Genomic DNA, 21,711 nt, shown 5'->3' with positions numbered 1-21,711 from the left:
CTTATCTATGGGGATAATGGCTTGGGTCCAGGTTACCTAAAGGATCGCCTCTCCCCGTACATTCCGCCTCGCACCCTCAGGACATCTGGGCAGCAGCTACTGAAGGTGCCTGGGGCTAGATTGTCCTCCACCACAAGGAGGACATTTTCCACTGCTGCCCCAGCCCTTTGGAATACGCTGCCCACTGAGCTCCGCTCAACTACCACCCTGGCCCAATTCAGGAAGGATTTGAAGACCTTCCTGTTCCAACAGGCATTCCCCGATTAAAAATCCTGTGGGCCTCCCTCCTCTTTCGTGGCCAAGAGGAAGGGCTTTGGGGCTTTTAGCCTGTGTTTTTTATTATTGTTTATATGTGATGTATTTTGGATTTTATTGTATGTATTGTTGTTTTAAATTTTATACTGTAAGCCGCCCTGATCGAAGGAAGGTGCGGGATATAAATAAAAACTTTATTATTATTATTATTATTAGATAATGAATTTGAATGTAAGTGAATGTGTCACATCATACAAGGGAAGCAAGAAAATGACCCAGTTCCTTCCTAATTTCTTCCAAGGATATGACAACACATGTGTTCATCATCAGTGCCAGTAAATTAATGTGCCGTGGTATTATGCAACAGCTGCAGGGTTTGGCTAAAATCCCATCCCTCTGTAGGACAAATGCATCCTGAACACAGAATTGCAGTTCCTGAGTTTGGAATGTGGGAGGGAAATCCCTGGCCCATGAGCCTATTATGGCTCACAGGATCCTCAACCTGACCTGGTTGCCCACTGGGAGGAAACAAGGCAAGAGGAAGGTGAAGTGAAGCCAAGAGGAACTCCAGAGACAGGAGCCACCTTTATTCCCTCCCTGCCTACCCCACAGGTAGGATCAAAGCCCTAGTTTAATGAACCTAGATTTACTTCCCTAGTGACAGTTACTGTGATATCAGGGCCTGGCCCAGGCCTCTAAAATCAGGGATATAGCAACACTCCTAACAGAAGGGGCCTGGCAGCATCCTCTAACATCATTTGATGGAGTGGATTTGACATGACATAGCAACATAAATTACAGAAAGAATGAGAGTTGGCATACCTTTGAAAACTTCTCAATCTTATAACCTCCCTCCATAACAAATACTGTTGTCATGTTGTATCCAGTCTGGTTTCCATGTCCTCTGGGCCACCATGTTTCCAGTGTCACATCCTTTTCCCCACCACAAGGAAAAGAAAGAAATATGATATAAAGATAAAAGATCAGCTAAGATTATATTGTTTTAATTGTTCCCTTTAAACAAACTAAATAATTTATTTTGGACTGTAGCAATGTGTTTGCTCATGTAAAATAAATGTTGGTGTGCAGTTTTATCTATTTATCTGATCATAATTAAGAATGCACAAACATCCAAAACAGAGAGATCAATATTAAGCATTCAGCACGTGAATATTTCACAAACAACAAATGTGGAGGAAACAGGTAAACAATATAATTGTAATGCTAGTTACTGATGCATGATTACATAGCTCAACCAGTAATGTTACACCTTTCATTGTTTGGAATTACGTTGTGCAGTTATTATGCAAATACCAATGAATTCTGGGTACACAGAGAATGAAGCATTATTAAAATGTACCTTCCACTATGCTAAGTAAAAGAGAGAATTGCTTTAGAAGCAAAGGCACTGCTGGAGTATATTGATTGGCTGTTAGTGATGTCATATCCCTGCTCAATCATTTACTATTTCTTAGGTGGAAAACACTAAATGCACTCAATTTTGGGAGGGAAAAATGGGGATTTCACATTTTTGGAGGGCTAGAATCAGCTCACACAGTTTCAGCTTTGTAATGCTGCCCAGGGATTAGTTCTGCTGCCTCAAATAATACATTTGCTTATAGTTTAAAACACAGAACATGACCCAGCAACATAAATTACAGATGCAGATGGATCTTTGATGTATAAAAGTGCACCCCTGAGTCCTTTGTTATACAAATATGGCATCAGAGAGCAGGCAAGCTGGAAGTGAAAAAAGGTGAGTATACAGCCCAGCACTTAATGCTGGTAAACAGTTCTGAGTTTGTTCTCTTGAAAAGAAGAGGAGCATTCCAGCTCTATGGATTACCAGGTTAACTGGTCTGTCCCACTGCCTCTGCATTTCCCCCTTCAAAATTAGAATTTAGTAAATGACATTAAAACAAACACTGCTGTTGCTCCCACCACAACCACTACCACTGCACAATGTGAGGCTGAATTCCACCTTTCCATTTGCTAAGTGACTGCAGCAAACAAGAAATAAAGCACCTACTTTGCTCTAATATTTATAATGACTCTTCGGCAGCTAAGACACCTATTACTTCTGGACCCAGACTTTTCCTTGACAGATGACCCTCCTCCCAGGGCTTGGGGAAATTACCTAATTTTAGACTCTATTTCCCAGAATTCCCTCAACAAACATGGTCAGTAGCAATGTTGGGGAATTCTGGGAGTGGAATGTTTTTTAGTGTTGTTGGCCCAAAGTATGCTAGAGGAATCCAAAGAATATATTTAACATCATTAACATCACAATGATTAAGGGACTGCTTTTTCTCAAAAGAAATATTTTTTTTATTAATATCTGTCTTTGTGTTACATTTTTACATTAGTTCCCTAGGATGTTTTAAAAAAATTTTTCACATGCTTCTCAGTAATGCAGATATTTTCACACTTGTGAATATTGTTGTCAAGGGAAAAGACTGTAGGACTTATCTGTATTCAAGCCCCATTCAGAGAACTGTCATTCCTGCCCATATGATCATTTCTTTGGGGACCTCACACCACTCCACCACAAGTTCATTTATATATCCCTATAAGCAATCTAAAATCAGAAACAGTGTGGTATAATGCTTTGAGGACTGTCATTACGGCATTCAATTACAACCTTGGAAACAACACTTAGTAATAAAGCTCTCTGGTTGGATTTACTTGCGTACTATCTCTCAGGTTAACCCCCTTCACAAGACTGATTCAAGTGTAAAATGATTGGGGAGAAGAGCAAGAATGCATAGCACTTTGAGATCCTTAATGGAAGATTAGGATAAACAAAAAAAAACCCAAAACAATAGCACTTCTTTTAAACTGCAATAAACTATTCTGTTATTTAAGTCATAGTACAGTCAGTGCAAGATAAGCAGTCATAAGCTAGAAATCTGTGACACCATCAAGGAGGCTGTAAAATCTAAGCAGAGATTTTTGCATCCCCCACCAAAACATCCCGAAGAAGATAGGACAATTACCAAGCAAAGTAAAATATGCACTGCAATCTACTGATGATAAAAGCATCAACAGATTCATAGTATGTTCAATCTGACTTTGTCATCCCTAGTGAGAAGTTTGTCAAGGCAACCAAAGAGTGTGAAGATGGTAGGGTAGTGTGACAGTTCTGATTCTTCTTTCTTACTTGTATCATCATCTTTCAAGTCCAGCTGGATGAGCATGCGACTCTTAATCACAGGGGCATGGGTTAAAGCCCCACATTGGACACGCTTGTACCGCTATACTACACTGAATGTAAAATATCTCATCCAGTGGCTGAAGCTAATCAGCTCTGGGCCTGATTATTCCTTGGATGGAAGGCCACCTTACTAAGGATCTTCAAAGAGGGCTATGAAAGAATCCTGTCTGATACCATGGTGCACCAGTCAGTCACAGCTGACAGTACTTGGATACACAGTCCAATGTTCTAACTCAGTAAAATGTGGCTCCCAGTGCTCTCTTCTCTCTGTCTCACCATCATCACAAGCACAGTTGATGGGGACGCGACAGAGCCTTCTCGGTGGCTGCCCCTAGACTCTGGAATGCCCTGCCCAGGGATATCAGAATGGCTCCCTCCTTGTTGGCCTTTTGCCGGCAGGTTAAAACTTTCTTATGCAGGCAGGCTTTTTAAAACAATGTTCTTAAAGGACTAGGGTGTTGTATCCTTTTAAGTGTTTTAAAATTTTATCTTTTAAACTGTATTTTCATCATTTTAATAAGTAATCTATTTTAATATTCCTTACAACTTAATTCTGTTTTAATGTATCACTTTTCTATGTTTTTCATTGTATTGTTTTTAAATGTTGTGAAGCCGCTCTGAGTCCAGTTCTGCGGAAAGAGCGGGATACAAATAAATATAATAATAATAATAATAATAATTCTTAAGTTCAAAACACTGAGATACCAATGATCACTGAGACAGGATATAATTAAGTCAAAGTTAAGCACATCAGTGGAAGGGACAGAAATACATGTTTAATTCTCCCAGTGAAAAAACACAGAATATAAAAACACTTAATCTTTCCGGATTGTGATAAAGTGTATTTGGCGATGCTGGTTGGGGGACTGTGGGGCTTGAAGTTACACTCTTAGTACATTTTTGTGGATTGGCAGCCTTTGTTGCCTTTTTGGCATAGACAAATACTTTGCACTGACTCCCATGCAAAAGGGGAAAGCACTGTAGTCAGCAGGTCTGAGCCTCACCTTACTCATGTTTACGAGCAGCACAATGTGGTCTTCCCCAGGATGAAGCTTCATAGTGAATGTTTGCTGTGTCTGCAGCTCAGGAATGCTCACTTTCACAAGACCAGAAACTGGCTTTGAGCTGACAACATCAAAATCCGACTCTATTTCAAGACTCCACTGCTGAGTATTTCGTGCTGGACAGAAACAAAAATAAGAAAGATTTCTTGGCAATGGTGGGAGACAGCGCTTATTTGCCATATACACCTTTATTAATATGCAAACTAAAATGAAAAAGACAATAATACTGGGTAAAGTTGAAGACAGTAGGAAATGAGAAAGATCACATTATAGATGGATTGACTCAATACATGAAGGTACAGCCCTGAGTTTGCAAGACCTGAGAAGAATTAATAACAAGAATCAGTAACCTGGAGGTCTCTCATTCAAAGAGTTACCATACATACAAGCCAATCTGATAGCATATTACAACCAGAAAAGCTAGAATGGCACATCCCCAATGGAAGGATATGAGCACAAAGCCCTGCATGGATGTGATGTCTGTGGGCTCACCATGGGGATGCAGCTGGTTCTTGAAACTTAATCTATTCCCCCTATTTGATATGCTTTGTGAGGAGATAAAAGTTTTTATTTTTGTTATTTTTTATAAAAGGTGATTTATGACCTTCAATCCTTCTTTCAAAAAAGAGTGAGATGTAAATACACTAGAAGCCACTAATATAGTTGCAATCATTTTCTTTACCATCACTGCAATATATGGAGACCCTGCAGCTGTATCTGCCAGGATCCTAAGGCATGCTAACATCTTCCTATATTAGCCATATTTTTAAGGCAGTTTGGAACCGCTCAACCTAGAACTGAAATATACAGTAGAGTCTTGGTTAACTGACCTTCGGTTAACCTACACTCCGGATTATCCGACGTCCCATGCTTCTTCGTGAGAAGAAGCATGGGACGTCGGATTGGGGACAAAAGTCCCTCGGCTCGCCTCCCCTTGCAGCCAGAAATCCCGCCCCTTCCCAGCCTCCCAACCAATCAGGGAGGCCGTAGAGGGAAAAGGGGTGCAGCCACCCCGTGGGTGCAGCCACCCCATGGGTGGCTGCACCCGCGGGAAGGAAGGGAGGAGGCGGCCCCCACCCGTCCCTTCCTCCCTATGGGTGGCTGCACCCACGGGAAGGAAGGGAGGAGGAGGAGGCGGCCCCCACCCGTCCTTTCCTCCCTGCGGTTGCTGCACCTGCGGGAAGGAAGGGAGAAGGAGGAGGCAGCCCCCACCCGTCCTTTCCTGCCTGGGGGTGCTGCACCCGCGGTAAGGAAGGGAGAAGGAGGAGGCGGCCCCCACCCGTCCTTTCCCCCCCCGGGGGGCGGCACCCGCGGGAAAGAAGAGGGAGGAGAGGGAGGAGGCGGCCCCGCCCCATCCCCTTCTCTCCGCGGGTGCCTGCGCCAGTGCAGGCACTCGCAGGGAGAAGGGAAAGGAGGGAGCCCCGCCCCCTTCCCTTTTCCCCGTGCGGTGCCTGCTCCAGCACCAGCACCCGCGGGGAGAAGGGGAGGGGGGAAAGTCTGGATTATCCGACATATTCAGTTATCCGACTACAAGCCGGTCCCGTTTATGTCGGATAATCAAGACTCTACTATACATGCAGAAGAAACGTGTTTTGACCTTTTGGTTTGAAGATTTGAAATTTTCACCAGAGTTGGTCACAGGGACTCTTTTACTACAATAACCAAGCAGCCACTACTGCACCAATGAGGAATGATTTGTTACCCACTATCTTTTGCTGTCCAACATTCCAGCAAAGGGAACAGCTGGGTATGGGAACTTAAGGTAGGCTTCTTAAGGATGTCTACTCCAGTTTTATGAAAGCTATTGTGCTCAGCAGCTGCTTGGCAGAGCCATCTGTGTTTCCATGGGGTGCATGGAAGGATATTCAAATGTGATATTTTGGCATATGCACTGTAAATGCATGGCTAATGAAATTCATGGGGTCACCATAAGTCAACAGGTGACTCGAAAGAACATATATAAATAATATTTCTTATTTGGGGTCAGATCACTGTTCAGACAAACTTTGGCTAGACACTTTTCCACCACATGTTACAGGAAATAATTTAGGACAGCAAAGCTTAGGAGAAACTACAGAGATATTATCGTTTCTAAAAAATAATTTTCCCCATCTGTTACGTTTACTTTTATTCAATCTATTATGAATACAGCTGGTTTTTGGAAGAGCAGAGAAGAAAGGTCGTGATTTCTGGACAGCACAGGCAGTTCTGCATATTGAACAATGCTACATTCAAACAAAATGTGTGAAATTCTTATCCACCATTGGCCTATGAAGTGGGTGGAATTAGACAGAGGGAATTAACTGAACCCATTGTGTCTGGATTTGGTGAGGCCTATGGCTGTTTCTCTTTGGCCACTCAAGTATGCTGGAGTTATCAGCATGCTAATAACTAGCAAGGAAAGTCCCATGTGATATTACATACAGTCCTCCAGCTCAGAGAATGACACATTCAAAGAAAAGTGTTTGTTCGGCCCTCCTACTATGCATGAATAAACTACCTGTCTCTTGCCAAAACTTCACTAATCATCTCCTCTGCAAACAATAGGCAAATCCTATGTGTCAGTATATGCAGGAAGCAAGATTGCTTTTTTTATTGCCCAAGTGGAGGTGCACTGCTTTAATACAGAGGGCAGAAATGTGTGTGCTTTCTTTTGTCCTTTTCCCCCACAATAAATGCAACACAGTAATAAGATGGACAACAAAGACATCCACTGCTCTTTGGCTTCTTCTTAACTGTAGTGTTGTTGTTTGTTGTTGTTATTATTATTATCATTAACCTTTATTTATGAATAAATGTGTGCCTTCAAGTCATTTCTGATTTATGGTGACGCTAACCTATCATGGAGTTTTCTTGGCAAGATTTGTTCAAATTAGTTTTGCCATGCCTTCCTCTGAGGCTGGCAGAGTGTGACTTGTTCAGGGTCACCCACTGGCTCGCCATGGATGAGCAGGGACTCAAACCCTGGTCTCCCAAAACCCTAGTCTAACACTGAAACCACTACATTACACTGGTTCTCCCCCTTATATACCATGCAGGTTTAATTTCTCCACCTCAGCCCAAATCATTCATGCAATGAAATAATTATACGTGAGATGACAGAGCACTGAGGAGATAGAATGGACCTATACTTCTACATACCACATAGTGACTAATGGCTTCCATCTACTTAGTAGGACAGTGGATCATTTCCATGTTTTCCTCCAGATTTTAAGAAAGCTATCCAAGGTACTGAACCTATTTTTTAGGACAGGGTTTAAAGTCTGAATTGAAATGTACAGCGGATTCATGGCACACTGACAAGGAAGTTACCAGCTGCCACTGACATGCTGCAGATAGACAATCACTTTTTTTTTTTTGGGGGGGGGGGGTAAAACAGAAAGCTAGAATAAGCTGGCAAAGGTCCTGGGGAAATTTTTGTCTTCCTCATGTTTCCTGCCAGATGGGAGAGGTAGGGAAGAACGCAAGGTATAGATATAAGATGCTTAATTATGTCCCTCAATATCCATGATTTATAAGTGGGAAGCATGGCAAATAACTGTCAGAAAAATATTCAGGCAGAGGTGAGGGGGGAAAAACCATCCTCAGAGGCAAACCCCCCTGCTTACATGATAAACAATTGTGCAAGACAGACAGCAGAACTGTAACAACAAGCATCCCACTGCCCCATTATCATGTTCCCCCTCAAGTCATATGCTAAGGGAATGTCTGCAAAAGCATACAAAGACTCTCCCCATGTTCTGGAGAATATTATACAAATCAACAATTAACATTCGCATTGGGAGCACCCTATGACAGAGGTATGTCACACAAGGATTTTTTATGCTAATAAAAAGTACAGCAAGCTGTGTGGATCAGCCCAATACATATTATTTTTTTTTTAAATACATTGGGCCACCTGGATAAAAACATGGAACAATGCAAAATGATATGAGAGTTGCGTGACAAATGTAAAGATCTGGTCGTTCATTATCCTAAGTTCGACACCCACCCCACCCCATTCTTTTCTTCGGTAACTTAGCTCACTGTTTAGTCTATGCTCCATAAAACGCCCCTAGCTGACTGAACAGAAAATGTATCTGACTGCATACCTGTCTACCAACAGCTGGTCTTGGAAGGCTACATACTGTGGGCCTTATGACTCTGTTGTGGCATTTCATGGAAATTCCAGCTACATTAATTTGGGCAGAGGGTTGGAGCTATTTGCAGAAGATTTAAAGAGGGACTTCTTTCCATTATTATCCATATACAAGGCAGAGACTACAAAAGTAACTTTTCTGGACTATAACTTATTTTATACTCCAAGACAATATGACTCTTTTGTATTATGATTCCGAGAATCCCCTGGCCAAAAAAGCCATTGGTTAAGAGCTGTAGATCAAAGAAAAAACTTTTCTGATTTCTGAAACAAGTGGTCTGATTTGGCCATTTTTAAGACATGACCCACTTAGAATTAAGCACTTTTAAGACTCATTGACTTCAACATGAGAGATTAAACATGCACTTTAACATTAAAATTGCTGGGATTTAAAATTTCTTAAATTTGGATTATGTCATTTTTAGCTGGCCACTCTGCCTGCTTTTCAAACTCTGCAGTGCCTGTTTTAGAAATACAGAATGAAAATCATGGATGTGATGACAAATTTTTTTGCAGGAAAGGTACTCAAGCCTCTGGTGTGTCCTCCTTTCTAAAGAAATGAAATAAGAGGAAGAGACATTTAACTGCCATCAATTGGCAGCTGGTGTTTTCCATGTCAATAGCACAGTAAATCTAATCTAGGTTGCAATGTAAACTGTAAGGAAGTTGTCCAAGATATAGGGCCTATTTTAATAATAGGTTTCAGTGCCTCAAACAGCTCTGACATGTAAGCCACCAGGGTTCCCATCTCTACTTAGAACATGGCTAAGCATTCTGCTACTACCTCACTTTAGAAGGCTCTCTTATACAAACTTAAATCTTTGGTCCATCTATCTACATTAAGGGTAGGCTATTTCCAAATGGGCACATTGGACCCTCCTCCATTCCTGCCCACCAACCCACTAGGGTTCTCATTTCCTGTGTCAAGTGTCTTGAAGCTGCTGCAGTTGTCAAAGAAATTCAAAAGTGACTACTGCCATTCTGTATGACACAGGAGGGTCCTCAATTGCCCTCTTGCATCACTACATTCCACAGACTCTTTACCCCAGAGTGTCATCTCCTAAGAACAGGAAAGAGGAAAGAGATTTCCTTCACAGCACTGCAAAATTGAGCAGCACAATTTTGGTGGCACCACTCACAACTGCAGCCAACAGGGGGCATCAGGCACCTTAAACCAGCCAGGACGGCCCGTGCAGGGAAGCAGGGAGGGCAGCGCGGGCCCGCGCAGGGAGGCAGGGAGGGCGGCGCGGGGCTTCCCCCTTTGCCTCCTCTGCCCCAGGCCACACGGCCCTCCTCTTCCTCCTCCGCGCAGTGGAGGAGGAGGAGGGCAGTGCGGTCAAGCGGCCCAGGAGGAGGTGGAGGAGGAGGAGGAGGAGGCGGAGGCAGGACCGTGGCCCGCGGGCCAGCGGTTGCCGACCCCTAGTCTATACTGACTAGAAGTGCTCGTATAATATTTTAAACAAAGGTCTTTCTAACCCCTTCTCAGAGATGTCAAGGGACTAATCTTGAAACCTTTTGCTTGTAAAGTATGTGTTCTACCAATGATCTATGGCCATTGGCATTTCAGTCTTGGAAATCCAGTCTTTCCTGGAGCGGTAAGGGTCTCTGGGGTGGTCTCAGAAGTAAATATCTTTCTGCTTCAGATTAAAACTACAACTACCTGGTTCACAACATATTAACAGTTGATTCATACAGCCTTGCACTTCCAGCAACCTTTGTTTCCAACCTGAGTTTAGAACATTTCCATGATATGCATACCTTATCATTACTTTATTATGAGTGGAGATCAGAAAGACCTATACTGAACAAGTGGAGACCAAGAAAGGGTTTCTGTGAGAAGATGACCTCACAAATGGGAGGGGAAGCTTTTCTAGGAATAAGGACAATATAACAGAGGGCACAAAGTGTGAGGATACTTGATATACAGTATAAGACTGAAAAGGTATATTAAGTGCAAACTAAGGGAAAATGCCCAGTCTGAGCGTATCTGATATTACTGAAGCTAAATGGGCATAGGCTTGAGCAATTGCCTGGACATGACTACTGGATGACTTTCGTATGAAAAGGATCTAATATATTAAAAATGTAATTATAAATTAAAATGTGGAGCACATATATTCAGCAAGAGAAAGGTACTGAGCTTTAGAGCAGGAGTGGGAAACAAATAGCCATCTATATTATATTGGATTACAATTTGCATGATCCCTCACCAACAGCTGTGCTTATTAGGACTAATGGAACTTGCAGCCCAACAAAAACTAAAGGACAACAAATACTTCACCTCCACTTTAAAATTTATAACTCATAGCCTTCATGACAAGAAGCCAGTAGAGAGATGAAAGGAAAAGAATTATGCAATCAAAGTAGGAACAGAGAACAATATATTTTGCAGTGGATTTCTAGCCTAGTTGCTGAGAAGAGATTATGCTCTTCTGATATCTTCTGGATACAGTGCAGTTTATCTATGGTAGTTACTTGTGGACTATAATTCCTGCAATCCCAAGGCAGAATGCCAATGGAGATGGTGGGCACTATAATCTCAATGAATCTCAATGGTGACAGAATACTATGGTTATATTTTTTTAAAAAACGAGTATTAGTTTTCCCTCAGAATAAAAATATATCATTTTTCCAGATTCACCCTAGGTTTAAAGCAGTAAGACTTACCATAGTGAGGAGTCACAGAGAAATAAACCAGATGACAAAGATTATATGCTTCAATTCTAACATCCTTCCAAATTCCCTGAGTGGGGAAAGAGGGACCCCAGTCCCAACTAAAAGAACACTGCTCCTGCAATTAATTAGACACAGACATAAGAAGTTCAGGTCACTTCATTTAAGGGATAACTTGCAGTGGAAGTGTAGACATCAATAGAGTTTAAACATGCAAACTAAAAAGATTTATCCATCTCACCACATCACCAAAGAAACAGCAAAAATAAACATAATAAAGCAACAAAAATTAACAATAAAAACTCTTAGCTATATATCAGAAAGAAATATATATGTGAAGTCAGTCCTCAAAACATGTAGCACTCCCACACAAAAGTTTTTCAAATTTTCTATACTCAGGAAACCTACTCTGCACTGACTTGTCATCTGCTGAGGAAAAGCACACCATCTAGCATGGAGCTCCTATGAGCTAAATGAGATTCTGAGGCCTAAATCCAATTGTTACTTCCAACCAGAATAAAGAATCTACTACTAAAAAAATTAAATACTGAATACTAAACATTTATGTAAAGCCTACTACGGTAATTTAATGGAACTTCTCCAGTTCGGATTAGCAGTTGGGTTTAGGTCTCAACATATATACTGCAGGCTGCCCAAAGAACAATATTATTGAATGGCTTTATGGGAATATGGTAAATAAATAAAAGGTCCACTGATTAGGCCCATGGAGCCCCAGTATTAATTGTAATATACAATAAGGTGAACCACAAGTATCACATTTTCCCAATTGGCATAAATTACAGGCATTTCAGGCTATGTGTAAAAATTGTTCTGTCTGCATTTGACTCAATGACAGAGATCCTACAGGGTGAATCATATGCACAATATGCAAACCTTCACTTTGCACAAGGGTTACCAAACCTCAGGGAGGAAGAGAATTGTCTTCATGAAGATCTGCTACAGCCTTATCTCCTGGTGGCACAGTGGTTAAATGTCTGTACTGCAGCCACTTACTCACAAACCACAAGGTTGTAGCTTCAATACCAGTGAGGAGCTCAGGGTCAACTCAGCCTGGCATCCTTCTGAGGTCACTAAAATGAGTACCCAGTTTGTTGAGGGCAATTAGCTTACACATAGTAAACCGCTTAGGGAGTGCTAGTTCACTGTGGTAGATAAATGTATTTGCTATTGCTATTGCTACATACTATTGGAATCTGGAAATAGATGTAACAGATAGTCCACTATTGGCGTTTAAACACTGCTTTTCTGCTTAAAATACAGGTACAGTAAAGACCTGCCTAACTTGTTTTAAATGGGAATCACACTTCCTTCAGCCTTGCAAACATGTGATTTCTATTTTTAAAAGTTTAAAATGTGCCTTTAAATCATTTTTACTATAAAATTTGAACTTTCTGGCACAAAATGTGGCAGTGGGGTATCCAGGGGGTATAAAAATGAGCATAGGACTGCATGATCCATAAGAGACACATATTTTCCACTACTACTCATACATCATGTTCTCAGAGTACATGGATCTTGATATTACAAGAAGTGCTGCTACCACTAGATCTTCAAAGCACTTCACAAGTAGAATATATTGTCAGAAATGCAGTCAGATTTCAGAATCTATTACAGCAAATAGAGCTGAGATCTCTATGTGATTGAGATCTACGAATTCCTATTTCAGATTAAGTCTACTTCATACATTACACGTTTCATTGCACTAAGCACACTCTCCCATAAGAAATAATATAAAACTAAGAAAGTCATATGTGATAGTATGGATAAATGAATTTCATGTACACATGGCTACAGTAATTATCATACATAATGATTTACATGCAGCCTTCGCACCATTAGCTTACAGGGAGGATGCAAACTGTTTGTCTGGATCAGAAGCCATCATGCTAAATACCTGTAGTGATTCTGCATATCAACCTGCAACTACAAAAAAGCAGTTATCTATGAACATAGTTAGGGCTGATTCAGATGCTCTTTCAAGCACAATCCCATATACACTGCAAAGTAGTAGGGCTTCCTAGATGTCCTGTGGCTTCATCCCATGTTACCCCAGTAACAGTTCGAAATAAAAAGCACCCCAATCAACACACCAAAAGGACAATGATGAAAGTGTGAAAGGATGGTATCTATATGCCCTATCCACATAGCTCTGTCTTCCCAAACCTAACAACACCACCTTGTTTTTCTAAAAGCCAAAGAAAAATACAACTTGCATCACTGAATAATGCACACATGAGAAACTTTAGCTCAGGAACCCATTTTTCTATCCCTTAGATCAGCCATATCACCAGAGTAGAACAACTTAATTTTTTTGGACTCTGACTCCCTCAGTCTCCCAGTCAGCTGTGTCATGTTGGCAATGGATGGTATACTGATTGGAGGTTTCTGGGAACTAAAGTAAAATAATTATAATAATTCCAAGCTCTCCACATCCACCACCTCCCAATGAAGCTAGAAATTACTAGAAATTCTCTTCATTTCTCTTTTGTTTTTAAAGTGAAACTAAAACAACACACACAGTGGTGACATGTGCCTTGTTTATACAATGAATTGTGCTTCCTTGGACACGCATAACTATGACTCCTCATTTCTTATTTTTGTGTGTGGCAAGGTGCACCAGGTGGCCAGGAGGTAACTGGTAGAAGCAGTGTGCAGTCCACAAGCTGTGTGCTACCCCATGCTAGAGATAATATATGAAGTAAAGCCCAGAATCAAATAATCACACAGTCCATCTTATGGCTGGAACCCTGTTGGAGAACTATACTCGTGTAAAAATAGTTGACCAAGCAGTCACATTTTCTGAGAGGTTGTGTAAGTGTAGTCCCTAGTGCAGCCAAGCATTCTGAAACCACACACACAACTTTCTCTCATACTTTTGACTTGGTGCATGTGACTAAGTACCCTAAATGAACCTGTCTCATATTGGAACCTAAGCAAAGTCAGCCCTATCTAATACTTTGATAGGAGGCTGCCAGCAAATACAAAGTGCTGTAGGATGTATGTCAGATGAAGGAATGGGTAAAACCATCTCTGTGTATTCATTGCTTCAGAAAACCCTATGAAATTAACAGGGGCACCAGAAGTCAACAGACAACTTGAAGGCACACACACACATAGGAAGCCCGTCAAGCACTGCAAATAGCTGAGCTCAAGGTTTTGCCACATACTATGCAATGGGTTGTATAACTATGGGATCCAGTGTAACTATGCTGGCATAAATTTACAGTATGCCAAAAATGTACAGTTGGCCCTCTGTATCCACAGATTTTTAAAAATAAATTCCAAAAAGCAAACCTTGATTTTATCATTTTATATAAGGGACACCATTTTACTACACCACTGTATTATAATGGAGCTTGAGCATCCACAGATTTTAGTAACCACAGGGGGTTCCTATTACTAAACCCCAGCGGATACCAAGGGCCTACTGTATATGATATTGGACAATATATTTAGCAGCCTTAACAGCGGTTTAACTTTCACTGACCTTATGGAAATGATATGCAAACTATGTGAACAGCACATGGCCAAACAACATAAGTTAACTTCAGTTCATGCTAAATTTTCCAGGAAAAAATCCTGCTGTTGACCACTATTTGGAGACCTGTCTTGATTTGACCCCGGAACTCCCAACCCTGGAATATACATACAATAGATCTTGCTAAACATTTATATAGTGACCTACCCATCTAAATTTATAATTCTAATAAACAGAAGCTAAGCCAAACTAATTTTGGCAACACATGCTGCAACCCAGAGAATCAGCTTGCCTAACAGTGTATCATGTTACAAGGAGGAACAAGAACCGGGCCATGTGCTTTTTTCACGTGTATTAACAGTACTGTAGAGGCAATATTTCTCAGAAAACAGTCTACAAAAATAAAAAAGATCTTTTTACCTTACTGCTTCTGGCAATGGGACTGCCAAGTTTCAATTCTGTACAGGCAATTGTTAAGACCACACAAGAGTCATCATTTCAGTCCTGATTTACAGATTTCAGGGTGTTAACTCAGAACAGCAATGCCGGCACATTCACCATGGGAGAATTAGGTGATAAAGACATCATGTACAGATTTTAAAGCTTCAAAACTAAAAGTGTGAATTGAGTTTCCAAGTGCTATAAAGGAAAAATGTTTCTACTGCAAACTCTAGAAAGCTGATTCTGAGATTCATGTGAAAATGCAAGTAAATTTACTTCACTTATCATACTCACCATACTACAGTTAACCTCTTGTTGCATTTTACACATAGTTCTTTACAACACTTATTTACAAACTGATGTGAAATTTGCAGTCAGAGAACTGAGTAATTTGGGAAATGCTACATTCATTAATTTACCTATCCAAATGTACAGTCCATAAATGTCTGGAGGAAGGGTGTAACAGAAATGAGATGGAGGGGGGTGAATTGAGAAAATGGCCAACTTAAGAAACAACACAGTCAGTTTTCAAGCATGATCACACAATTCCTTCCAGGCTCAGAATCTCTTTTTGGAATGTATGTTCTGTAAAAATCCCTTCAAGGCTCAAAGTCTCTTTTCAAATAATATTTTCTATAAAACACAACACAGTCCAGCACCATGTAAAAATCACCCTCTTGGCATCTTCTGCTCTAAAAATAGTACTACAGCTGTTCAAGTTTTGTTTTTTTTTACTCCTGCACTGATTTCTAATCAACAGAGGAGAAACATAGAAATTCAAGAGCCAAAATATGACCCTATCATGTTTTAATTAACTGGTACAACAAAAATAGCTTATTTTTCACAGCTTACTTAAATATGTATCTAATCCAGTTGTATAAATTACATTATAAAAGAACATTCACATCCAAGTTCTTATCTATTATATTTTTATTTATCATTTTCTCTTCTGCTGCCTAATAGTGGTCATTATTAACAAGAGTTGTGGTATTATCAAGAGAACAGCTACTGAACCAATCAGGGTATCTCAGTTTAAACAGTTTAAACAACATCACTTTTACAAAAGCATTCAAGCTTTTGTGGGCTACATCTCCACTACAGAATTAATGAAGTCTGACACCGCTTTAACGATCATGGTTAAATGCTAAGGAATTCTAGGATGTGTATAGTTCTGTGTGATATTTAAGCCTTCTGTCATAAAGTGTGGGCGCCACAACAAACTACAGTACTAATCCCAGGATTCCATAGGATGGAGCCATGATAGATGAAGTGGTGTTAAAATGCATTAATTCTGCAGTGTGGCAACAGCTGAAAGGATTTCTTAAGGAGCAAGCACTGTTTAATACTTATATGTAAGTAAACTATGATCCAGAATGGTGTAGTTGTTAAGATGTTATATTGGAACCCGAATGGGTTCCTAAGGGGATGTGCAGCTCACCCCGCTGTCTCCGTCTTTGCCGATTAGGGCCACGGCAATCACATGCTGCAGCTCTTATCTGGCCTATCTATGGCGCAAAAAGGAGCTGCAAAAAGCAGTCATCTAAACATAGCACCAGAAGAGCGCCATAAAGCTGTGCGCTGTGTGGTGCAGCATGCAGCGTCACAAAGACCTGGGGGCACACCATGCCCCGACTCTGCCCCCAGGCTGGCCTTTCCTGCCAATCTGCACAGCCCCAAAGTCAGCAATTAGAATCTGGGGCAATTCAGCTCAAACCCATTCTGATCCAGGCCCTGAAATCAAATCCATACTTGGGAATCTGGATCACCAATCATCCTCCACTGATTTGCATTGGGAGACAAAACATTGGCTATAACTTTAAAAACAACAACGTGGGTGTGTGTGTGTGCCTTTAAGTCAGCAAGAAATACCAGGTGCTGTATGCAGTATTTTAGAGAACGACAAACTAACCCTGAGCATTCTATGCCTAAGAAAACTCCATTAAATTCATAGGAGTGTCATAAGTTGATAGGCGACTTGTAGGCACATAGACACACACACACAACAAAGAAGTGGGAATGCTTTGTAACTCATGATCTTGGCAATACAATGTAATCTTTATTAAGTTCCTGGCTTTCATGACTGCAGTGGGTAGAAGCTTTTTAGAACTATCCTATTTCCTCCAGCATGCACAAACAGATTCACCTGCTCAGCTATACAGCAGCAAAGTGAGACATAGCTTTTGATTAACTAATACTTCTCAGAAATTGTCAGAGCTGCACAATATAAGCAGATCAGCATGGGAGAAACAGCAAACACACACAAGGCTGCTTGGCTAAGATGCTTTCAACTCTACCAACATATCCTGGCACTCCTGAAAGTTTATTCTCATCTCTCTTGTTTATTAAATACCCAGGCTGAATCTACCTGGAACGTCTCCTATGAAATGAGCAGGAGCTGCCCAAAATTCTTCTTATGTGGTTCTATCCATTTATATGGGGCTTGCCTGGGATAGTATTTCAGTAGATTGTACTCATTGCTTGTAGTACCTTTCTTGTTCTCTTGATATCAGTCTGTTAAGGGACAATTTTTGCATGAATGATGTTATCTCACATTGCTAATGCCCTGGGGGTCAGTGATAGTGAACCTATGGCACGCATACCAGAGGTGGCACTCAGAGCCCTCTCTGTGGGCACATGTGCCGTCATCCCAGCACAGAGTTTGCCAGAGTTTGTTACTAGAAAACCAGAGGGACGTGGCACTTTGCAATAAATAAGTGGGTTTTGGGTTGCAGTTTGGGCACTCGGCCTCGAAAAGTTTCACCATCACTGCCCTGGGTTATTCAATATTTCTCAGTAAAGTGCAGCATATATTGTATTGCCAATCTTGAGTAAAAGAATGTACTACTACTACTACTATTATCATTATTATCATCATTATTTCCCACCTTTTTCCCAGTTCATGATTCAAAGCAGCTTAAAACAATTAAAACAAACAGTTAAAATTGACATCATAAAAATAATTCTATTATCTAAAAAGTTAAAATTAAAAGCAGTTAAAATGAAAAGCATTAAAAATAAATAAAAATCCAGCACATTATACATTTCCCCACTAAAATAATCTTTAGAGTCCTTTAATATATTTTAAATATAATAATCTATATTTAAAGGTTCATCATACACACACTTTAAAAAATAAACAAATAATCCAAACGGCAAATGGTGAGAGTTTCATTTGATGTTATCAGAATTGTTTTTCAATTGGACTCAAGAGATTTCATGCACACATGCACACTGCTATTACCTTTCTGATGAAATTAACATGACATTGTCCTTTCTGTACAGGGGGAGGGCATTCAGGAGGTACCTGGTATGCTTTGTGAATTTTACTCTGCTCCGCAGCATACCAAACAGCAGACACAAAATGAACCTGAATTGCATTAATCTCCTTGATGACATCAGTAATATCAAACCTCTGTCAGAGACAAGGGGGAAAAAAGTATTATAGATCTAATATATTAATCACTCCCACACAGCATCTACTATGCATTGATTCAGTTGTTTGGCCTCAATCATTACTTTATTCACTTACAGAAGTATCTCACTTGTATGAGATGAGATTGGCATCAACTCGCCAAAAAGCATTTTCGTCTGCAGCTCCCACATACTGGAACAAGCTCCCGGAGGAGATAAGGCTTAGTTCCTCTTTAGATGCCTTTAAGAAAGCCTTAAAGACCCATCTTTTCCGGTCAGCATATCCTTCTGACTCCTTGTAGAAATTATTCCTTTGTTGAAAGATGCTCTTTATGACTGACAGATGTTATTAATGTTCTTATACGTGATTTTAAGGAAGCTTGTTTAATTCATATGTACTCACGGTTTTACTTACTTTGTATTTGATATAATGTGCAATTGTATTTGATGTTATGTGTATTTGATGGTCTTGTGAACCGCTTTGATCACTATGGAAAAGCGGTATACAAATAAAGTTGTTGTTATTATTATTATTATTATTATTATTTAAGAAATATATTAACAGATATTTGCTCCTATGGCACATAGCTTCAGCTCTCTGAACACCCTAAGTCAGGAGAGTCAAATCGCCAAGCCCCCAGCCTAATCTATCTTGCTATGATTCCCCATCTGACTCCTTAACCCTTCCCTCTGCTCCTCCAGCCCTTATGAACTCTGTGAGGAGATCTTATGCCACCTGCCTTCCCAATTAGGAGGGTGAGCAATATGCTGGGGAATCCCATTGTTACCTCTGATCACTGATTCTGAAACAGGCCTGAAAACAGGACTGATAAGGGAGGGAATCACCTCCCTTTACCTTTGCAAGATTACTCACTCCTGTGCTAGATATTATTTTAGTGGCAGAGCCTGCTGAAATCGTAAGAGACTGTAGGGTATAGTTGTCATGTCACAACTGAACTATTCCTCTGAGTGAAGAAAGTAGGCAAAAGTAAGTAACACCACAGCCAACATTTAGCAACCAAACTGGGTCTTCACAAATTGTGACCTCCAAGCCAACACGACTCATCAGTCATGTATAGACAGGCCTGTCTCAGAAATTGATAAGCCTTCTGCGGTTACTGGCTGTCTAGAACTATATAAAGAGCTGGTTGTCAAGTATCTTTTAACCTACAATCCATTCAGTCTTGCAGGGATCTCAAATCATGTAGGTCTAAACTAACTTAGCAGTGCCCTGTTAAGAGTAGTGCTCTGTTCACAGGAGTGCTGTGAAACCTGGCCATCTTCCCTAGTCAGCCCACACGAGCAGGAAAACAACAATGAGGCTACAATATTCACATAACAACTGTGGGTGGAGACAGCCCTAATTTAGCAACCTTCACCAACCCAATGCAATCTCATTTTGGTCACCTTATAGCAAAGATAGGAATAACATGGCCCGCCTGTACAATTTCCATCAGCTCTGCCAGCATAGTGAATACTGAGTTCAGCAACATCTGGAGTGCTACATGTTTCTACCCACATCCTAAAACATCTAGTGATCTATATGCAGTTTCAGGAGATACAACACAAAGAAATCTCATCGTTGTTATCACTTAGTATGTTCAAAAGAATTCTGCACCATGTTTGGCCAAGTACTAGCCAAGCTCCTATCTGTTCTTGTTACCAACTGCACTTCCGGAGGTTGGAAACATTCTTTTGGAGTTCAACTCCCAGCATCCCTCAGTTAATATGGCCACTGGAAGGATGTGATAGCACTCTTCTTCTCTCACTCCTACACCTATGGTATATGCAGAAGGCTTCAGAAAGAGATTTGTATTTCCCTAGAATGTGGCATGGAGAAAATTAAAAAAAAAAAAAGGAAGCCTGGTCCACACTGCTGAAGTAACTAGACTCTGTGGCAACACATTCCCCTTTCCCAACCCACCCCAAAGCTCTGCAACAAGCACACAGGGCTTGGGAGGTATGGATAAGATAAAAGCAAACATTTATCCCATAGTATTTGTTGACAGGTTTTAATATGTATTGGTTTTACATGCTCTTTTAGCTGATGTTATGGTATTTGTTGTTGCTCCTCACCTCAATCCACAGAGAGAGGCAGCCAAGAAGTTGTTGTTGTTGTTATCATCATCATGATCATCATGATCTTCACCACCACCACCACAGATATTAGTTCTATTAAGCTGTGGAAGTTTTTCTCAGGGAGGGATACTTTCCCTTGGTGAGAAGGAATTCTTGATGCTTGGGCAATTATTTCAACATCCACATCAAACAGACAAGTGCTCTCTTAACTCACTACTTCATTGCTAATTAAACCTTCAACCATGGGTGAGGAATCTTGGGTCCTGAATCCAAACTTGACCCACATGAAGTCCTAATCTAGTCTTCCTGGGGTTCGCTACATGGCCATGTTAATTGTCTTTTCAGTTTTTCTACATTTTCTACAAGGCTGTAACACCTCTCTGAAGTCTTAGCTGTTGGCAGTAAGAACTTAAAGATGAAATATGCTGGCATATTTGGTCCCCCTCTTTTGGTTTTTGCACTATCCAAAAGTGCCATGTTGCCCCCAAAGAACTTTTCTGAAACTGAAATTGGGATAAAAGAGGTTCTCAGCCTTTGCCTCTTGTATTATATTAATTAGATAAATAATAATAATAATAAAATAAAATTTTATTTATATACCACTTTTCCATTGATCAAAGCGGTTTAACAGCATATATAACCTAAATTGTGGGGAAAGTGCTGGAAATTGCAGATGAATATACAGCATCCCCAACACTGGTAGCTGCAAACAGTCCAAACTGGGAGTTGAAAATTGGCCTCTCTTCAAAGTATATCAATGCCTTTTCCAACTCACAGAAACCCATTTAGATTAAGTGAAAGACTCACATAGCTGTTGAACATGTTGTCCGTCTTCCCAATAGTGACATTATTGACCACAACCTGTGCTACGGTATCCACTCCTTCAAAGACCAAACTCACTTTTTCCCACAAACTACAAAAACAGAAGAGTGGGAAA

General features: G+C 40.6%; 1 protein-coding gene across 7 annotated transcripts in view; it reads right to left on the bottom strand.

Annotated features, from left to right (window-relative positions):
* Positions 1 to 21,711, bottom strand: part of MANBA (mannosidase beta) — a 73,451-nt gene that overhangs the window by 37,585 nt on the left and 14,155 nt on the right. For 5 of the 7 annotated variants that reach the window (XM_042469149.1, XM_042469152.1, XM_042469153.1 and 2 more), the window contains 5 exons: positions 21,582 to 21,687; positions 18,526 to 18,696; positions 11,339 to 11,462; positions 4,474 to 4,649; positions 1,078 to 1,188 (listed from right to left, as the gene is read on the bottom strand). In XM_042469149.1, coding sequence (XP_042325083.1) covers positions 1,078 to 1,188; positions 4,474 to 4,649; positions 11,339 to 11,462; positions 18,526 to 18,696; positions 21,582 to 21,687 — 688 coding nt within the window. The remainder of the gene's footprint in view (positions 1 to 1,077; positions 1,189 to 4,473; positions 4,650 to 11,338; positions 11,463 to 18,525; positions 18,697 to 21,581; positions 21,688 to 21,711) is intronic. The other 2 variants (XM_042469150.1, XM_042469154.1) reach the window with 2 other exon arrangements.

This window comes from Sceloporus undulatus, chromosome 5 (assembly GCF_019175285.1).
Source record: "Sceloporus undulatus isolate JIND9_A2432 ecotype Alabama chromosome 5, SceUnd_v1.1, whole genome shotgun sequence".
Lineage (NCBI taxonomy): Eukaryota > Metazoa > Chordata > Lepidosauria > Squamata > Phrynosomatidae > Sceloporus > Sceloporus undulatus.
Note: the sequence above shows the minus strand (reverse complement) of the source record. Positions and strands in the feature narration are given on the sequence as shown.